At 39.9% G+C, this 19,228-nt stretch overlaps 1 protein-coding gene across 3 annotated transcripts in view; it reads left to right on the top strand.

Moving 5' to 3' along the window:
- The window catches only part of LRP6 (LDL receptor related protein 6), a 121,260-nt gene that overhangs the window by 42,180 nt on the left and 59,852 nt on the right, over positions 1-19,228 (top strand). For all 3 annotated transcript variants that reach the window (XM_082280235.1, XM_082280234.1, XM_082280233.1), the window contains exons 3-4: positions 8,383-8,580; positions 18,751-18,947. In XM_082280235.1, coding sequence (XP_082136361.1) covers positions 8,383-8,580; positions 18,751-18,947 — 395 coding nt within the window. The remainder of the gene's footprint in view (positions 1-8,382; positions 8,581-18,750; positions 18,948-19,228) is intronic.

The following is a 19,228-nucleotide window of genomic DNA, read 5'->3' as shown; positions in this document are numbered from 1 at the left end:
TTATGCATTAATTACAATGTGTCCCTTTATTTCTACTCTTCTTATCCTCTATAGAGAAATCTCTCCTCTTCCTCCAGCCCCTTCTTTTTGTGGTTTGTTTTGTAATGAATATCATGTAGCTTTAGGTTAAATACAAGGACATATTTTGTGTAATTCTGTGGTGTGAAAAGATTAATTGGTATGTGCTACTTTCTTACAGGGGAATATGTGATTTAGTGATTCTAGTAGATGATCAAAGTGGCATCAGGTTGGTTTCTGTATCAACAAACTGATAAATCACAAGGACAGGAGCTGCACTGAAAATGTACTGAACCCCTAGATGATATGAATCAACTGAATTTTAAAAAAAGCCTAAGGCATGATGGTTACATGTAAGTAAGCCTGATTTACATACCAAACAATAGGATGGAAACGATGAAAAAAAGAATTAGCAGAGTGCTGAAGTATGATATAGAGGGTGAGATTCAGCATGGCTTGGCAGAACATTGAAGTTCTGTAGAGCTTCTTGGAGGAGTCAGGAATGAAGAACATAAAAATCATCCAGTTGGTAGCTGTGTACTGAGAGAGGGGCTGAGTAAGAAGGGGATATTTTACTGATGAAAGACTTGGAAAGAAAATCTCACAGAGGTAAAGTTGCAAAAGGATCTCATGAGACCAAACATATTGTTCCCCAATTTCAGTTGAGGGAGGACAGGTCATATCTCTGATAGTTTTTTGACCTAATCTTCTCTTCTCTTGTTCCTGGCTGTGCCATCCTGCCCTTCCATGTGTTAGCACAGGTACCCACTTAATGTTATGGTGAACTGCGTCAGGGGATTGATGGGCCCCAACTTAGAGTAAACTTCCATTAAGTCAGAAATAAAGTTGAGTGAGTGGGTCTTGGTTAAAAACCGTTTGTGTTGTAAGCTGAATCTGCATTAAGGATTGCTGGGATGGTTGTAACAGTGCATTCTGTTTGCTGGGTGTAGGTGATGTGTCTGTGGAGTACCTGGAATGGAGGAGTTCATAACTCCAAACCTTGCAGAGCTATGGGGGATACCTGGATTTTTGTTTCTGAGAAACAAAATGCCCAGAATGCCAAATGGCAGATTTGTCTCTCTTGCCCTCATTCACCGAGCAACACAACTGGCATATATGACTGTGCTCTCTTGCCATGGAGAAGTGTGTGTGTGTCTGGGGTTTCAATTTAAGATCCAACTATAGGGAATAATCTTTCTGCCCTTCCTGCATTCAGTATGTATAGGGAGATATGGAGAATAATTCAATGTTTTTATTCAAATATAAGAAACAAGTTTGGTTATGACTGAGCTGAAAAAGCAGGGGGTGAAAAATTATTGTAGCAGCTGTCTTGTCTAGTTTCAACCCAAGGCTCTTTGAAATTACAGAATTCTAAATCCTCATTTACAAACTAAATATGCGCAGTACAAATGTTTATATTTTTAGTGCAAGTCCCTGTAAAGAAACAGATTTTTTTCATTGTACAAAGAAGGTGGATTTTATCTGAGAAAGATGAAGAACTGTGATCCCACCATTTTCTCACTGATTTCCCCACTGGTAGTTTTAATGTAGCTAAATACTCTTTTGTACTAGCTTTCATAACTTTTTTCAGTTCACAAGTGTGTAGAGAACTGCACCTTTCAGCAGGTTCCTAAAGAACTATTTAAAAGATGTGTCTCTATGTATGTGAGCTCCTCCCAGGCAATGTTGGCAGCATTGCCAGAGCAGACCTCTGTCAGGCTCCTCAGCCCTGCAGTTACCCAGCATGTGTTCCTGGCTCAGCTTCTTACCTGGCCTCTTGAGAGACACTGTCACAGTTGTTGGTTTGTGGTATTTTTGTGTGTGTGGTTTTTTGAAAGTCTCTCAAAACTGCCAGCTGGTTTTCTTTCCTCTATTTTCATATTTGAAGAACCAAGGTAGGTAGGAAGGCAAGGAATTTTCTTCTCTTCTTTTGTCCATCTCCTGTTACATTAATTTGTTTTAGTTTTCTGTTGGCTTACTTGCTGTCTGAACTTGGCAGGGTCTGGTGTATTATATCTGGAGTGGTTCCCACACAAAGAGCTGGCTGGAGTCTTCCAAAGCACATTTGCATCTTGCTTCCGTCTTGCAGTCAGCAAGGGATGGTGTTAATCGGTAACAGAGAGAGGAAATTGTATCCCTCTCTATTTTTTGGCTTAATCTGGGAAAATTGTTGTTTCAAATGCTGTTTTTTCAAATGCTGCTAAGTTTTGACAAGCTTTATTTCCTGCTTGCTCTAGGAGAAACCAAAAAATGGCTTTTGTTTCCTAACTGTGGAAGGCATGTCATTAGACCTTTTGTGTCTGGAGACAGAAAAGGTTAATTTACAAGTTCAAGGAGCAAGAGACCTTTCCAGCTGCTCAAACAATTAAAATTCTGCCTTTGTGAGTATTCAGCAAAAAAATAGCTGCTTCTTGTTTTTTTAATCAACATCTTTCTCTTTTTCCTGGGCATCTGTGGCCAAAAGGACAATCATATGCATGAGACTCTACAGTGCATCACTGTGTATTTGGTTTGACAGCTAAGTCAAACCTTACTTCCTACAGACCCTCAGAAATATCTGTGTGAAAATTAAAAACAATCTCTCATCTGTTTTGTCAGATTGCCCAGCATTTTCTTTAAACTGGAATACCTGAAAACAGAGGCCATGGCAACTAGCTTGAATACTGAGTTTTTTCTTTTCAGTTATGAAATGAGAATATCATGTAGGTTTGTGCTTCCATGTTGGTTTCTTATAAAAGGTTTTCAGTGGCTTTTCTAAAGCATTATTTTCAGGGCTTATGAATGCCATCTACAAAATGTTGTTCTAGTTTTTTACTTTGTTCTTGATACTGAGCTAGAGACAAAGCATCAAGTTTTGGTCTCTTCATCCCAGCTTTTCTTCATTCCAAAAGTTGAATGTTTGCATTTATCCCTTATTTTAGAAATCGATTCCAAGAAAAGGGAAGTTGTGGTGATAATTTTATTTCTCCTGCTAGATAAGGTCTGATTAGGAGACTAAAGCCAGCTCTAAAGTGGAAATCCTCACATTGCCATCCTGGTTACAGATGGTTTGCTTCATTAGTATCCTGCCTGATGTCCTAGGATAAATGGAGTCATTTGCATGGAAGTGCTATCGCCAGGACAGCATCTCCATCTTAAGGGAACCAGTATAGAGTATACTGGGCAAAATGTTTGTATACCTTATGAAATATCTGTCCCAGTAGAGCTTTGCCTGGTGTGTATAGTAGATTTACACATGGAATTTTGCACATGGATTTCTCCCACCTATCAGTCAAGTCTTTTTGCATCCCTGACAAGTGAGCTACGGAGGCTACAGTAATTTATCCACAGTGGCCCCAATGTTCCTGCACAGGTTCCTGCTGTGTGAGCAGTGATGCCATATTGAGGTGTGCCTGTCACAGGTCATTGTGTTCCAGTCACTGGACAGAGACCCCTGTCTGGGTTGGTGCTGATGGTCTGGGCTGTGAAATTCAGTAGCTGAGATCCAAGCACCTGTAGAGTTGTGCTTGTCCTCCACCCTCCCCGAGGTGCAAGGGATGGGGATGGAGGGTCAGGGTGGGGACAGTTAAAGAGTTACAGCTGGGCCCACTGGTGCTTGCTTGTCAGGCATTTTCAGCACATCTGGGTCGTTTAGTCATTTACTAGACACACTGATGGCCTTGCAGAGGAGTGAAATAATAAAGGCTTGGTTTTCAGTGTAAGAAATCTTGGTTTGGTTTTGTCCAGTGTACATAGCAATGCTTAAGGCATGTGGTTCAGAGCCAGCCGTGCCTACCCGAAATGGGAAACTGCAGCTCTCTTGGCAACCTGTGGGCTTCTGAACCTAAAATAAGGCTAAAAAGTAAAAGATCCAGTGTGTTAGGATGTTAACAGCTCCCTGCTTAATTCACACCCATTCCTCACATAGCTGCTCTTAGTATGTGGAACAGTGGTGTAAAAGCAACCAAAAAGCTGCAGATAGGGTAATTTGCACAGAAGATGATGTTGACTGCACTGAATATTAACATAAGATATTATTGTAAAGCAGCTCTGAAAATTACATTCAACTAATCCACTCAATCAACTAATACACTTATTTACAGAGATAAGCTATTGTGAAAGAGTACAGTTCTCAGCCAGCTAAGAACATCTTTTCTCTCATGTTTATCTTGATTGTATCCCCAAAGGATATTTCTTCCTCTCTTTTATGAAGGATTATTTCCATATTTAATTTATATGTACATTTTTTGCTTTTCCTGGAGGACCGAAAATATTTTCTGACTTTTGCAGTCAGTTGAGAAACTTTGTACTAAAACCTTCCTGTCATATTTTAAGTCCCCTTACTTGAAAATCCATTTTCTGTGTCTTTCAATAATGCTGTGTGCTTCTGGATTGCAGTTTTCCTCCCTTTGTGAACTTCCCTCAGGAAGAGTCCCCGTTCAGGTACTTGAAGGGTCACTTGACTCAAATGTCGTTTTCATAAACTCCTGAACACCTCTTCTCAAGTCAAGAGCTATTTTCAATAACCAAAAATATTTACTGTGCACAGTTTTCCTGAACTACTCCAACACCTCTTGTTTAATTTGGTATTTTTTGGTTAGAGGAGCGCCAGTCCTGTTAGTGCTGGAGCTGGAGCCAGCTGTGTTTCACAGGGTCCACTGCAGAGCTGATGAGCTCTGCAGGGGCTGCTGCAGGCTCTGAAGTTTGGCAGCTCCCTGTAGAGCTCAGAAGTTCTTAGGGCCTGAACCGAGCACAGTTGCAAAGTTGGGGCATTCACTGTGAAGGACCTCACCAAATAATTAGCTGTGCCAATTAAACAGCTGCTCTTGCCACTGAAAAACATTCAGGAAGGTGAATGTTTGCACATCAGAAATTTGCAAAGCTGATGGGTGCTGGCAATAAATTTCTTTCCTTCTCTGCATACTGTTGGAAGTCACTGCTAAATTATAGCATGTAATCTTGGCATTTGTAGTCTGTGAGCTTTTTTTCTCTGGATGTGGGATATTCTGCCATCAGAGTGCCTAGACTTTATGGGCTTTTTGGAAAAGCAGCTCTGTTACTTACTATATTTGTTCATCGTGCAGAATGAACTGTGACGTGCTGTTTCATCCTTTTTGTTTGGTTGGGTTTTTGTTTTGCTATGGCAAAACCTTCTATTTGACACAAATCAAAACTGTGAAGTTACAATATACAGTGCATAGTGATTTGGGGGGCTTTTTAAGGGGAAGTTTTATTGCCTGTATTCACCTTATGCACCAGGATGCAAAAAGCAAAAAATGCTAGATTTAAAGAGGTATAGAAAAACATCTGTAGGAAAAAACTATCAAAACTCTTTCTCTATTTGTTCATAATTTTTAATGATAGTGATGCCTTTTCCTGGTTTTAAAATCAAGAGTCAAACATGGTTAGAAAGGGAAAAGGGATTTTACCTTGGTATTTATTTTAAGGATCCTTAGGTGCACACATCCAGATCAAATGCACCTCCATGCACACTGCAATGCCCCCCCAAAAGATCTGGTACAACATTATAGGTCTTACTAATTAGCATATCTATCAAAGATTCCCCAATGAGAGGCTTGAATGAGCCCCCCTCTCCGAGGAACCTTCCCCTGGATGGTTCTATCTGAGTTTACAGAATGTGTTCTGGAGAGGACCTTGGGGTCTGGGGCACACTGATCCCAGCTAGAAGCTTCTAAAATATTTAGTCTCCTAGCTGAACAAACAAGTCCAAGAATGTAGGCAAAAAGCACTAAGAATACAGAAGTTGTAAAAAGGTATAACAGGGGTATAAAAGAAAAGGCAAAAAGTCATCATGGCATCAATGGGATAACCTTTAAGATAAATCAACATTCTGGGCCACAGCCAAACAAAACACCAACTAATTTTTTTATTTAAGTCTAAGAACCTTAGTCTCTTCTATAAGTGTATGTCAAATACTTGATATTCCTTAATGCGTTGGAGGAGGGCATGACTCTGTAATATTAAGAATTACAAGCACAGATAAAAAGAAATACACTTTGTTGTTGTTTTGGTTTTTCTTTTAAATTTTTATAACAGCTCACAACCATTTCCAGAGTCTGCTGGTAAAATTAAAATCTAGATTCCTGGATTTTAATTGTATAGCAAAGTGTAACTAGATGATTCAGCGCAAGACATTATTTTTCTCTTAATATTTTGCTCTATCCCATGGGCTTTGGTGGTGGCTTTTTTCAATTGAAATAACCAAATATGTTTGAAGAGGATGGGGAAGTGGGAGAATGGCCCTTACCTTGTCTGCGTGGCTGTCACCAGCTGGAGCATGGCTGGTTCCAAAGATGTTTAATGGAGACATTAAAATTCACAGGCTTTCAAGCAAGGTGGAGGGAAACAAACATGTATAGTGAAAAAAACCCAAACTGTTGAAGAAAGTGCACAGAGGTCACTGGAGCTGATTGGAAGTATTACTGAATCTTAAAGCCAGTTCACTGTGTGTGCGTGTTCCTCTGACAAATGAAATAGGGCTGGTTTTGCGAAGTCTGGGAAGCCTTTTCTTTCTTACCAAACTACCCTTACCTGGTTTTGCTTGAGTAATTGCAGCATGCATGAGAGGTGAGAGTGAGACAGAAAAGAATATGAGGCTGTACAGCAGTTAATGAGCTGTTTCAGTCAAAAAAAATCAGTCCAGCAGGCTGGTCAGAGCCTTGGAACCCATTAACCTTGATTTGGAAGTCTAAGACTTGACAGCTGGGGCAAAGAAGGGCTGTCTTAAAGAAGTTAAAAGTAAATCTCTCTTTTTCTCTCTTCTTTCTCACATGCTCACAGGCGAAATGCTGCCTGACTTTTTTTAACATTTCTTTTTTCAAATGTGCTTTCTTACTGCATAGCTTGGCCAGGTGCCTTGCTACTGTGCTACCTATCTGGAAATTATTTGGGGTTTATCCTTCTTCCTGATGAAAAACCATTTTATAGGAGGCACTTGTTTATGCATGGAGAAGTCTCATATGTTCTCTTCAGATATTTTTGTGCTCTGTGTTAAGATAAACATGTTGCTCTGTGAAGAATGACTCATTTGGGATCAAATAGGACAATATTTGTGTTAATCAGCTACATTTCTGTCCACAGATATTGCTGCACATTAAAACAAACATGCTGTAGACATGAATTAAGGGGGAAGATATTACTTGGAATTTCCTGACTCTTTAAAATAAAAAAAAAAAAAAAAAAAAAAAAAAAAAAAAAAAAAAATCTTTGCCAAGAATAACTTCATCTGCAAGTGTTTCTTAAATATGTTGCACGTTTGTTTTCCTTTAGAGGATGGGTGGTTAGACCTCCTCACATGTGGGCACCATATACTGACCTGTTGTGGTTCTGCGATGATCTGAGTTAAAGGCTTCAGGTCTTTCCTAATCTGAATTGTTTTGACTGAGCCAGACTGAGGAGCACAGATACAAGCAGGTAATGCTGGCAGATGCTGTGAGGTTATGAGAAGCAATTTAGGACAGTAGTCTGTTCCAGCTGCAACAACAAAACAGAGCAAGCACCGTGAACACACTTTGGCTGATCTGTTTATATTCTGTGTTACTTCAGTTTAGTTATGCCTTCTGTCAACAACCCACAAAAGTAAATCCACTTTCCACCACCTGCAGAAAAAGGACAAATACTCTCACCCCCTGCTAGTCTCCAGCCAAAATAAAGTGGTTTCCCTTGCTTTGCTTCCATCTTAAATGCAACTGAGTAGCTTCCCTCTCCCCACTATTTGGTAATGAATGTTTAAAAATTGGTGTATGATACATGTTTTAAAACTTGCTTGTCCAGTCTTAAAAGATTTTACAGAGTGTTTTTCTCAGTTACTGGATGCAAGCTGTGCTTCTAAACGTGTTGACATAGCTGCTTGTCTCAAAATTTCTCTGGAAATAAAAGGAAATGGATTGGTCTTCCATCAAATCCACTCCACAGCATCACATGGAGCTGTGTCTGCTAGAAGTCTGCACACCTTCTTCTGTTCCCCCCCTGAATTCTGATGCATATTAAAGAAGCTGTTACTTTTATGAGAATTTGTAGTATCTTTGCTGTTGAATGTTGAATTTTCAGATGGTTGTCAAGATCTGTTGGATATCTCCAACTTTCTCACTTGACCCAAGGAAAGAAAGAAATGTATGGAAGTATAACCTGACATAGTACTGTGGGTTTGTCTTAAGTTGTTTTTCTTCAGGTTTTTGTGAAGTAGCTTTGCTTTGTTTCACAGGGTATGTGCCTTTTACCTAGCAGAGCAGAGCTCCACAGACATTGTCTCTGCTGAACAGAGAGTGCCTTTGTCTTTACTGCCAGTTGTAGTCAGTGTTCCAGTTGTAGATTTATACATGACTGCTTTCTTTTTTTGTCTTTTCTCTTTTCAAATAATTGTAGGTTCATGTACTGGACAGACTGGGGAGAAGTGCCAAAGATAGAACGAGCTGGGATGGATGGTTCAAGCCGCTCCATTATTGTTAACACGGACATATATTGGCCAAATGGACTGACATTGGATTATGAGGAACAGAAACTCTACTGGGCAGATGCTAAACTGAATTTCATCCACAAATCAAATCTGGATGGAAGTCATAGGTAAGAAGTTTTTGGTTTTATGTGTGTAATGTGGGGATTTTCTTAGAGGATGCTGCTTAAGCAATATTGTAATCTTGTGTTGCAGCGAATTGTCACATGAGCACTCAAAGAATTTTAAACAAACCAGTGCTGTCAGAAACCTTTATTCTTCGCCATCCTCACCTTTCCAGCACTGTGAAATGGAATGTATGCTTCTCTTCAGGCTACCCTGTCACTCTCCCAAAGACTTTCCTCAACCAGTTCCATAAAAAAATCCTCACATTCTATTCTTAATTGTGTAAGACTATATAGCAAAATTGTCTCTTTTCAGTAGGTCTTCTGGGTAGTGTTGCTGTGGTATTCAGAAATGCAGAAGATAATATGAGAAAATGGATCATCACATATTAGTATTTCGGTTTCATTAATCCTGGGGGCTGGGAAATTAGTGGAGAACAGTCCTTACAGGAGAGCTATGTTAAAATGACTGTTTTCCTTGAACAGTTTTATAGCAATCATGATTCTTTTTGATCCAGTCATGGCTACTTCTTAATTAAGGGTATAAACAGTACTTTGTATATATGCATTTATCCCTAATTTAAATGATGACCCTCTTCATTAGATGAGCTTTGACACGTACTCTTTGCACACACAAATCACAGCTTGTGCCCAAGGTGTCATACGGAGAGATGATTTTTTTGTGGGGTTGTTCTTTGCAAATTTTTGTGGTGTTTCAGCTAGTTTAGCTGGGTATGAAATATCCTTTCTTATGCTCTTTGTTCTGGCCTCTTAGGGACTGTCCCACCTTTTACCACAAATGTTAATGTGACATAAAGAAATGAATTCTATTGATAAGTATTGTTGTTGTTTTATTGATAAGTATCTATTGTTGTTTTGTGTGGACTGGTGAGTAGGAATACAGGCAGCATAATTCAAACATGTTCACTGTCTTCCTGTGATACTTCCTTTGAACTCCACAATTTCTTTGTAATGCTGGTTTGAAAGGTTACATCAGTTCCTCCTAAATTCTGCCTTGTAAGCGATCACAAGTCCATGCAGTATGTTTGTAATGGTGTTTGTTCATGGAAAGTGCCAGGAGTTGGATGCAGTTTTAAATTTGTGTCTTTGGATATAAGTATTATGACTAGCTTGTTTAATTCAAAACGTGGACTCTGGATATCTGTTTTGAAGTAGTCCTTCATTTGCTTCACAAGAAAGAAAACTTAGTACCAAAAAGAGAGAATATTTCATAGTGATACTTTCTTTCAGAAAGGAAGATTGTCACATAAGTTTTCAAGTAATGGAGAGAAAAGGATAAAAATTGTCATATACAGTAGCAACTTGAGTATTTTTTCTTTTATCTGGTGTCTCCAGCCTTTTTGGTTCCAGAGCTACTTCAGTGTTTCCTGCTGGCACTTTTGCTTTTTCAATCTTGTTTTGCTATTGACTTCTTTGCGTTTTATCTCTCGCTGGTGAGCTGTTGCAGTGGTGTAAATATATTTGGGTTTGGTATTCTGTTCTTATTTTCAAGGTGTTTATTCCCTGGTCTGCCGTTGGTTAACCTGGGAGATGAGACTGTGGAGGTGCTGATCTTTCTTGGTGCAAGGGGCTGGCCAGCCTTGTCTGTGACAGCTGCGTCCAACAGCTGCCTCATGGCACAGAAGTGAAGTCACCTGAGTCCCAGTAGTTACCTCATTCCACAGTAAATTCTCTGGAATTAATTAAGCCTATAATAAAGACCTGTACAGACAAGTAATTTAGATTTTTAGATCTACTAATTCTTTCTTACACAACTATAAAAACCAAAGCAGTCTGATGATTTAGGTTGGGTTTATTTTTCAAATGGATGCATTTCAGTATCAGGAATATGTCGTGACAGTATGCTAATATATTACTATTTGAGGGGCAGAAAGGGAAGTCATCCCTAGAAAGGAAAGTATATATGACTTCCCTTAAGCACTCAGAGGCACAAACCAATTCTAACAGCACCTGTTTTTCCCTAGGCATGTGAGAAAGTTCTGAAGATTCAAAAAATAGTCAACATCTGTATCCAGGCATTTTTGTTTCATTTTTTATTCTTTCCAATTACATCATTAGGAGGAGAAAAAAAGAACTGTAGAACTTAGTCTGTTCTGCAATGGGGTTTTATGGGGTGGTTTTTTTTCTGCTGTGACCTCTTAACCTCTGCCTCTATTAAGAAAGATGATCTTCTGGGGCTATCCAAAGTGATGGGGTTTTTTTTGTGTTACTGTCTTTCAGTTATCCAACAAATTCAGCTTTCTCAATGTGATCTTTTACAGCTGTAATGCAGTATTTTGTGTCTTAGTTATTTTGTTCATCTTTTTCAGTAACTGATTCACTAATAATAAAAAAGAAACTACAGTTTCTAATTCTGCAGCCAAAGCAAAAACTTTTTAGATTTTCCTTTTCAGTGGAAAAAATCGCCCCACCAAACCACCCAAAACCCACAAAGCCTTTAGCCTAGCCATCTCCAACCCTTTCAAAAAAAAAAAAAAGCAACCAACAAAAACCCACACCTACAGTTTTCCACCACGACCTCTTAAGAGGACTATCAGAGTTTTTTCCTTTAGAGTTAAGTGTGGGGGAGAACAAGATCATTATCAAGTGCGTAATCTAACTTAAACCAGACTCTTTGATTTATTTAGAAACTGCCAGTTCTGGTGATTTTTTATTTCTTGATCTTTAGACCATTCTTCTAAATTGCTGCTTTATATTTATACTTAGTTGTTTTGAGGGTTTTTGTTGCTAAATTTCTAAATTTCTCTTGATTAGAACAGATTCTTTTATTTTATCCTTGTGAAGTGTTACTATTTTTCTGATGCTTTACCGAATGTCAGCATGTCTGGGAAAATATATGCTTCTGCAAGTTGGAGCTATTGAAATGAAAATGGCAAATGAGTTACTGAAAGATGTGTCTTCATAAAAATTAGATCTTCTAGATCAGGATAGATCTAACTTAAAAAAGGAATCAGATGAGTAAAATTTTGAAGGCGTTCTCTCTAGAAATTTGCAATGCATTTCTAAATCTGTAAGAAATCTGAAACTTTTTTTGTTCTTTTATTCCTACAGTCTGAATATTATCTCTCTACAGCTGATACTAAAGAATTAAAATTTTAAGATTTATATCTCAGAGAAGGACTTTGATCTGAATCATAGAATATGCTGAGTTGGACAGACCCACAAGGATCATTGAGTCCAACCCCCAGCCCTGCACAGACACCCCAACAATCCCACCCTGTGCATCCCTGAGAGCGGTGTCCAAACACTCCTGGAGCTCTGGCAGCCTTGGGGCCGTGCCCATTCCCCGGGGAGCCTGTTCAGTGCCCCAGCACCCTCTGGGGAAGAACCTTTCCCTGATACCCAGCCTCACCCTCCCTGACACAGCTCCAGCCGTTCCCTGGGTCCTGTCCCTGGTCCCAGAGAGCAGAGCTCAGAGCCTGCCCCTCCTCTTCACCTCACGAGAAGCTGGAACGGCGCTGTCTCCCCTCAGTCTCCTCCAGCTGAACAGAGCAAGTGTCCTCAGCTGCTCCTCACATGCTTCCCCTCAAGGCCCTTCACCATGCTGGTGCCCTCCTTTGGACACTCTCTAATGGCTTTATGTCTTTCTCACATTGTGGCACCCAAAACTTCACACAGTATTCGAGGTGAGGCTGCCCCAGCCCAGAGCAGAGCAGGACATTCCCTCCCTGGCCTGGCCAGCCATGCTGGGCCTGGTGCCCCCAGGACAGGGATGTCCCTCCTGGCTCCAGGGCACTGCTGCCTCATGTCCAACTGGCCATCGACCAGGACCCCCAGGTCCCTTTCCCTGGCACTGCTTTCCAGCCTCTCATTCCCAGTCTGTCTGTACATCCAGGGGTGCCCCATCCCAGGTGCATGACGGACGTGAATCCTTTACTTGTTGCTTGCAGGGGTCTGGAAAGTGAAAGAGTACATTATGCAGGTGGGAGGAATATGCAGAGAGAGAAACAAAGTATAAGCCTTGATTACTGGGGTTTGATGGAGTTTTTGTCACCTCTTCCAATGGGACTGGAATCACAGCCATTAAAACCAGTGTGCAGCATGACAGCTCTGGCAGCAGCACTCAGTTAAATATGTGGTAGAGTCATAAATTCGTGAGAAAACCTCTTGCAAATTTTACAGGGATGATTATGGTTCATTACCTGCTAGCCCTGGGATTTACTAGCCCTAGCTGCTCCACTCTTGGGCTCATTAGAATAAAGACGAAGAGCACAGAAATTGATGACTAATGCCCTTGATTTGCCAGTGAGAGAAAGGAATGAACAGTTTTTCATGTCAGAATGCAATAATTAAAGAACTAAATTGATGCATAGAAGAGATGGTTTTGTTTTTTTGCAGCTCTCGCCCTGCTCTTATCAGAGGGAACAGTTGCTTTTTGTGGGACTAATTAAACAAAACTGAATTGCAGACAGCTCTCCTGTGAGTAGAGTCCCTGAGATAGGTTGGCCTGCTAAGGCAGTTCTTGAATTAATTTCCTCTTCCTTTACCCTGCAGCAGCAGTTCTAATTAATAAGTTAACACATTACTGGCTGAAGGGAAATGCACTTACAAGGTCCCCCAGGAAGTGTTAGTGCTAATGAGATGGTTTTTGAGGCCACTGTAAGAAAACATACTTTCAGCAACTGTCAGAAAGCTGGGAAGCTCTTGCAAGAGGTGAATGTCTTAAGTTTGCACAATTGGAGCATTGATTTTTCTTGTTTCTCTTTTCAAGCATCAGCTAATGTCTGTCTGCCAGATGATTAGTTGCAGATTTGTTGAAACACTAAAAATACTGTATCCCTGCATTTAGAAGAGGGTTTTTTTCCTTATTGGCCTATAATGTGTACAGTACATGACATTATGTACAAGGTATAAAATCTCATGTTCTGTTGATATCTTTCTGTATATTTCTGTGAGATAAAATTGCTTTACAACTTCAAGCAATGAAGAGGAACCAGTCAGTGATGAGAAGCCTGTTTCAATACCTCACCAACACAGGCCAGTGCAGAAGCCAAATAATGCCCTAATTAAAACTGCTAGAGAATCCTGCATAAAGAATTAATTAGATGATTTGGACACAGAGCTAGGGTGAATTTCTTGGTTCTTCCCCAAGGTGCTTCTGAAAAAAAAATGCTGGAAAAGTGGAGCTTCAATATATCTGTTTGCCTGAAAAATGACCTACAGAATGACTTCATTTTTCAACCATGATTTGATTTCTGATTGACTTTTTCAGAATTTCATTGCAGGTGGTATTTGAAATGTCATGGCTAGACCTGTTTGTTAAATATTCTTTCTGGAAACACATGGCAATTGTGGCTTAAAGAAGTGGCAAAAGACAAAATCACTTCGGTCTGAAAAGAAAGCATTATATCCCACAAGTCATGTTTCCTGCCTACTTTCTCAGGTAATTAAAAGCAGGCTTGTCTTCTGATAAGAATATTTGGACAAGCATTCATGGTAAAAATCTAGGCTAGTTTTCTGAGTTTGCTTTGCAAATGTTTTTGTTAGGTTGGCAGGAGAGGAAATCCTGTGAGCTGAGGGAACCAGAGGTCCCTGCCTTCCTTGTGGCATCCTTTGTGTGGTATTTTATGGGTATATCTTAGTCTTTGATCCTGCTTCATCTGATTCATGCTCTGAGTGCTTTGGCCACTTGCTAACATTTCCAGTTGTCACAAGTCAAAGATGTGTTAATTCCTGCAATTTTGTAAATACTCAAGGCATTAAGCACTCTGTCAATGGCAAAAAAGGTTTTGCTTAAAATATTTTAATTTGCTTCGTGCAAACCTCTTATATGCTTTCTTTAATATGATGAGCACTGAAAACAGACTTTTTTCCCCCCTTTCTGATAGCCTGGGAGATGGTAATAGGTATGGGATCCCCCATAGGGACACTGGAAAAATGGAGTGAAACATAAACGTCAAAAATGCTTGCACCCTGCCCTGGAGACTGAACACAGGCAGCCTCAGGGGTTACCTGAAAGGAGTTTTGCTACTGTGAAGCTGGAATGTTAATGGTTTAGAGACATACAGGCCAGAACATCTGAAGTACCCCAGGTTTTCTGCAGGTGTTCTGATCAGTTCTTGAGACTAGGAAACTGTAATGCAGCAAGAATAAAAGGCATTTGGTTAATGGAAAGTGTTTACTTGTTTATTTTTATGGAGAACTGCTGTTATGCTTGGATATAAAACATCTATTAAAATTCTAGGAGGGAAAATAGTAGTTCTTAAAATATTTTAAATTTAAATTATCTTGATTATTGATGGCTTTCTTTTGGTGATCTGAATTATTAAATTTCATAGCTGTAACATAGCTTTGAATGCTAGTGTTAGTTGGAAAATAAATAAAGGTAGACTGAGGAAATCCTGGCTGTAATAAAGGATATGAATTTAGTGGGGTTTTGGTCATTTTGCTGTTAATTTTTATCTCAAGTGAGTTTAGTCTTTGTCTGAAATACATATTATACTGAAGCAAGAGCTTTTTTGTCATTGTTAATATAAAACTGGATAGACTGTCTATGAAGTTTTATGTATGTATTCTATTCCAGAGTTCAGTAGTCCCTTTTGTAATTCCTGCTTTAACTTGTTTATTGTTTGTTTCCTTTATCTTCACAAAGTGTTTCACAAGACTCTTTAACAGAATAAGAATAGAAAGGTGAATGTATTTAAATTGGATCTATATTTTCTCCAGACAGTAGAAAACGCTACCATAGCAAGTATTTATTGTAATGGCATCTCTGATTACTGTGATGATAAACAGTTGTATTTGGGAAATCATGATATTCCACACAGAATTTAATTTCTGTGGAAACTGCTTGTTTTCTCTCTCTCTTCTCACCTTCCTTCTCTGCTGTCCCTTTGTGCATTTCCTTCCCAGCCAACTCAACAGAGATGGTGGCATTTTAAATGTCAATCACCACCCAGATTTTTAAGGCAAATTTGCGTGATTATATGCCTGGCACAGGGAAGATTATTAAAGTTAGTGTGTGCTTAGTACCATCTAATATAGAGCCAATTTGCATCTTGCCGAAGCCCTGGAGATGTCTCCTGAATGAATAACATTACTCCTTATCCCCAGCTCTCACTTTCCCATCGTCTCTGGCGTCTCTTTCTAAACGAGACTAATGATACAAGGGCAGCAGTCTGAAGGACCCAAGGAGCTTGGTGAAGGATGACAGGATGGAGTGCCTTTTGCTGTCGTATCACTTGTTCCAGTCAAGCCTGGCCTGACAGTGTAGTTGCCACTGAGGACTGTCAGGTCCCATGAGCCCAACTGCACCTGCAGAGCTGTACCTGGAACCCAGAGCAGGGCCAGAAATGTGGAGACGTGTCTGCTCCCTGACCCTGTGTGGGTCACTACCCTGGAGGTGAGAGGCACCTGCTCCCACCAACTCTGTGCAGCAGCTGGGTACTACGGGTGACACTCTGGTCCCCTTCATCCACCTGGCTGTATTTAATAAATAATTAGTCAAGGCAGAAGTCGGGACCCCTCGTCTCGCTCACCAAAAGCAGAGCTTTGCAGTTCCTTGTGTAGGTCTTGCTGAAGCATAGCTGCTCACAGCAGCCCTCAGAAGGTCATTTCTTACTCCCTCTCTTCTTCCTTTCCCTGTTTTTTAACAGCTGGGCTCTTCAGCTCTTTCCTCCTGCTCCTCATTAGGGTGTGGAGGCTCATTGAGCTCAACTCAAGCCACTGCTTCCATGCTGGCACACATCATATGGCTGCTGTTCAGCAAGGCTGCAAGTGTGGCCTGTGGAGGATATTCCAAGGGGGAAAAAGCCCTGCTGGTTTTGCTGGTTGGAAGTGAGCTATCACCTTGGAATGGCTTGCTGGAAACCAAGATTACAGAGTACATGTTACTGGTAATACTGATCTTAATGAGATGCAAGAAATACACACTTGTGTTTGGGCCCAAAGCCATCTTCATGCATTGCAACTTTATATCTGCTGAGAAAAATAATACTAGTTGAGGAGTAATTGCTTCAAGGCAGTGACTGACAGCACAGTCAAATGAAGGGCTCCTGAATCTCTCCAGATAAGGGCAGGTTTAAATAAGGGTCACAGTTCATCTGATGCATTGTCATATGAATAGATGGTTGTCTGAAAGTTAGGCATGTCTAACAGCAGCTATTGTACTCAAGGATTTATTCCCACTCGTGGTGGGTATGAATCACATGTAAAATTCCTCTGTGTGGGTTTTTGTTGGTTTGTTTGTTTGTTTTATTGGTTGGTTTTGTTTTAAAGTAAGATAGTCAGAATGCTTCATAAAAATGTGGCTTCTCTTGTTATGGGAATGCTGTCTTTGGTGCAGGTTTGGTTATAGTGAGAGTTTTGGACTTTTATTGCTTCTGTTTCATATGACAAAATGTCATATGTGTCATTTGTGAAATGTCATACAATATGTCATACACAAATACTCAGTCTCCAAGCCTGCTCTAGACTAAAATTCAAATCTGAAGACATTTAGGGTTTGAGGGTAGGGTTGGTTAAAATGTTTGCGGATTTGGAATGCCTTTATTCTTGGTATGGTACTGGAATGTGTTGTTTCATTCTGGCTTCACTGTTTGGCTGGCAGGTTTCAGCTTTAAATTATGTTACAATAGTCTTTTGTAAGGTGCTTAGTTGGTGCATTTAATTAGAAGCAAATATATACCTGACTCCAGACAGAGATAAGAAAGAAAAGATAATATGTCCTACTTTTGAGTGCAAAATACCAAGAAATAGAAGATTTTGTTTGGGGTGACAAGCAAGGGAATCTGTATCTTTTTCTCATAAGTAGAAAAAAAATAGAAGCTTTCAAGTTAATGTGTCTTTTTCCAGAAGCTAAGGTGAAAGAGCAGTAATGGTCTCCTTGTACTCAGTCATTGGTAGAAGACACCTTCAAGCTTCTTGCTTTAATATACTCTTCAGTTATATTTTAACAGCAAATATTTGGAAAATAAGAGTATTTTTGTCATCTGTTAACACACTTCAGCTAGATGTATTTCCAAAAGTGATGCCTATGGTGTGGGGGTGTTTTCTCAGTAAATGTATGGATAATTATTGTCTTCCCTGCAAGAAGAAAATTGGGAGGCTGGTGTTCATAGTGTGCCTTTTTCTGAAGGAGTAGCAGGGCTGTGTGTCAATCCCTTATGCCTCCAGTTCAGGAAAGGGATGGTGATCCCCACTGTCCAGCAGGAGCTTGCCTAGGTGGGAACACACTTCCACTTAGGCAATTAAGAAGAAAGGAGGTGGGAAGAAACACTCATGTAAAAGGTACTTGTGTGGCCCGGCTTTGAGCAGGGTGTTGGTCCAGATGACCTCTGTAGTCCTCTCCATCTTAAATTTTTTCTGTGATTCTGAATAAAATAAAAATAAGAATTGAACTACTTAATTCCAGTTCTGAGGATCTTAGGTACGGATAATTAGTTTCTACATCACAAGAACCTAGAAAAACTGTCTTCAGTAATGTTTGTGCTGCATTTTTGTGATGGCTAATGAGCATGTCTTTGTATATATACATAAAATATATGGGTATACTCTTTAATTTTGTTTGCGAACCTGGAGTGGCAGTGACCCAGTTTGCTCAGAAATGATACCATTACCATGGCAGAAAATCACTAGAACTCTGTTTAATGGCACTGCTTATAATAAAAACAATAGTTTAATAATTCTCATAATAATGAAAGTAACTTTAAAGGTTTCTTTATAGTGAAAAACTACTTTAGGGTATTTTTTTGATGTTTCAAAAGAGCAAAACTGGAAGAGATGGATGGACAGCTAATTGAGCAGTTTTTCTGAGTCTGAAATCAGCTAAGGCTGAAATTGGTGGACATGGTGTATCAGTAGGTAGCAGTCAGACTTGCATAAAATCAGCTAGCGTTCCCCCAGCTTCATGAGGTGGCAGAGAGCCCTACAGGTATGGACTGTTCAAGAGATGATAAGAAGTATCCACAGATCTAAGTAAGGATTTCAGTTAGCATCTCTTGGGCTTCTCAGTATCAGAAGGCAGCCTGAAAATAGTATTCCTGTGTTGTTCCTTCATATCATTCCCAAGAGTGGGGGCAGTATATTAATTTCCCATAAATAAATACAAAGTTCTGATCAACAGTATTCAAACTTCTTTTCACAGAAGCTGTGTTCAGGCAAAACTGTCACATGAGCTGTGTTTGAGCATTCATTTTCTTCCCTGTGCTCTACTAGGCAAGCAGTGGTTAAAGGCTCCCTTCCACATCCCTTTGCTTTGACACTGTTTGGGGACACGTTGTACTGGACTGACTGGAACACGCATTCGATCTTGGCCTGCAGCAAGTACTCCGGGGAGGACCTGCGTGAGATACATTCCAACATCTTCTCTCCCATGGATATCCATGCCTTCAGCCAGAAGAGGCAGCCAAATGGTAAGCTGTCTTGCTTTCTTTTTTTAATTGCAAGTTGGAACTGATTTGCAAAAGTCTTAATTATTCTTTCTGTATGGTGCTGGGTGGCAATTTTTCCAGTACAGAGAATAGCAAAAGACCAAAAGGGAAACCAGATATTCTATACATTTTTTGCAGGGATTTTTAAGTGCTAGAAAACCCCCCATCTCTTACTTTTTTTTTCCTGCCTAAAGACACATTTATGCTGTTGTCGTATTTTTCTGTTTCCTGTGCCATAATGTCAGGCAACACAGTATTTTTAT

Source organism: Coloeus monedula (assembly GCF_965178545.1).
Source record: "Coloeus monedula genome assembly, chromosome: 4".
Taxonomy (NCBI): Eukaryota; Metazoa; Chordata; class Aves; order Passeriformes; family Corvidae; genus Coloeus; species Coloeus monedula.
Note: the sequence above shows the minus strand (reverse complement) of the source record. Positions and strands in the feature narration are given on the sequence as shown.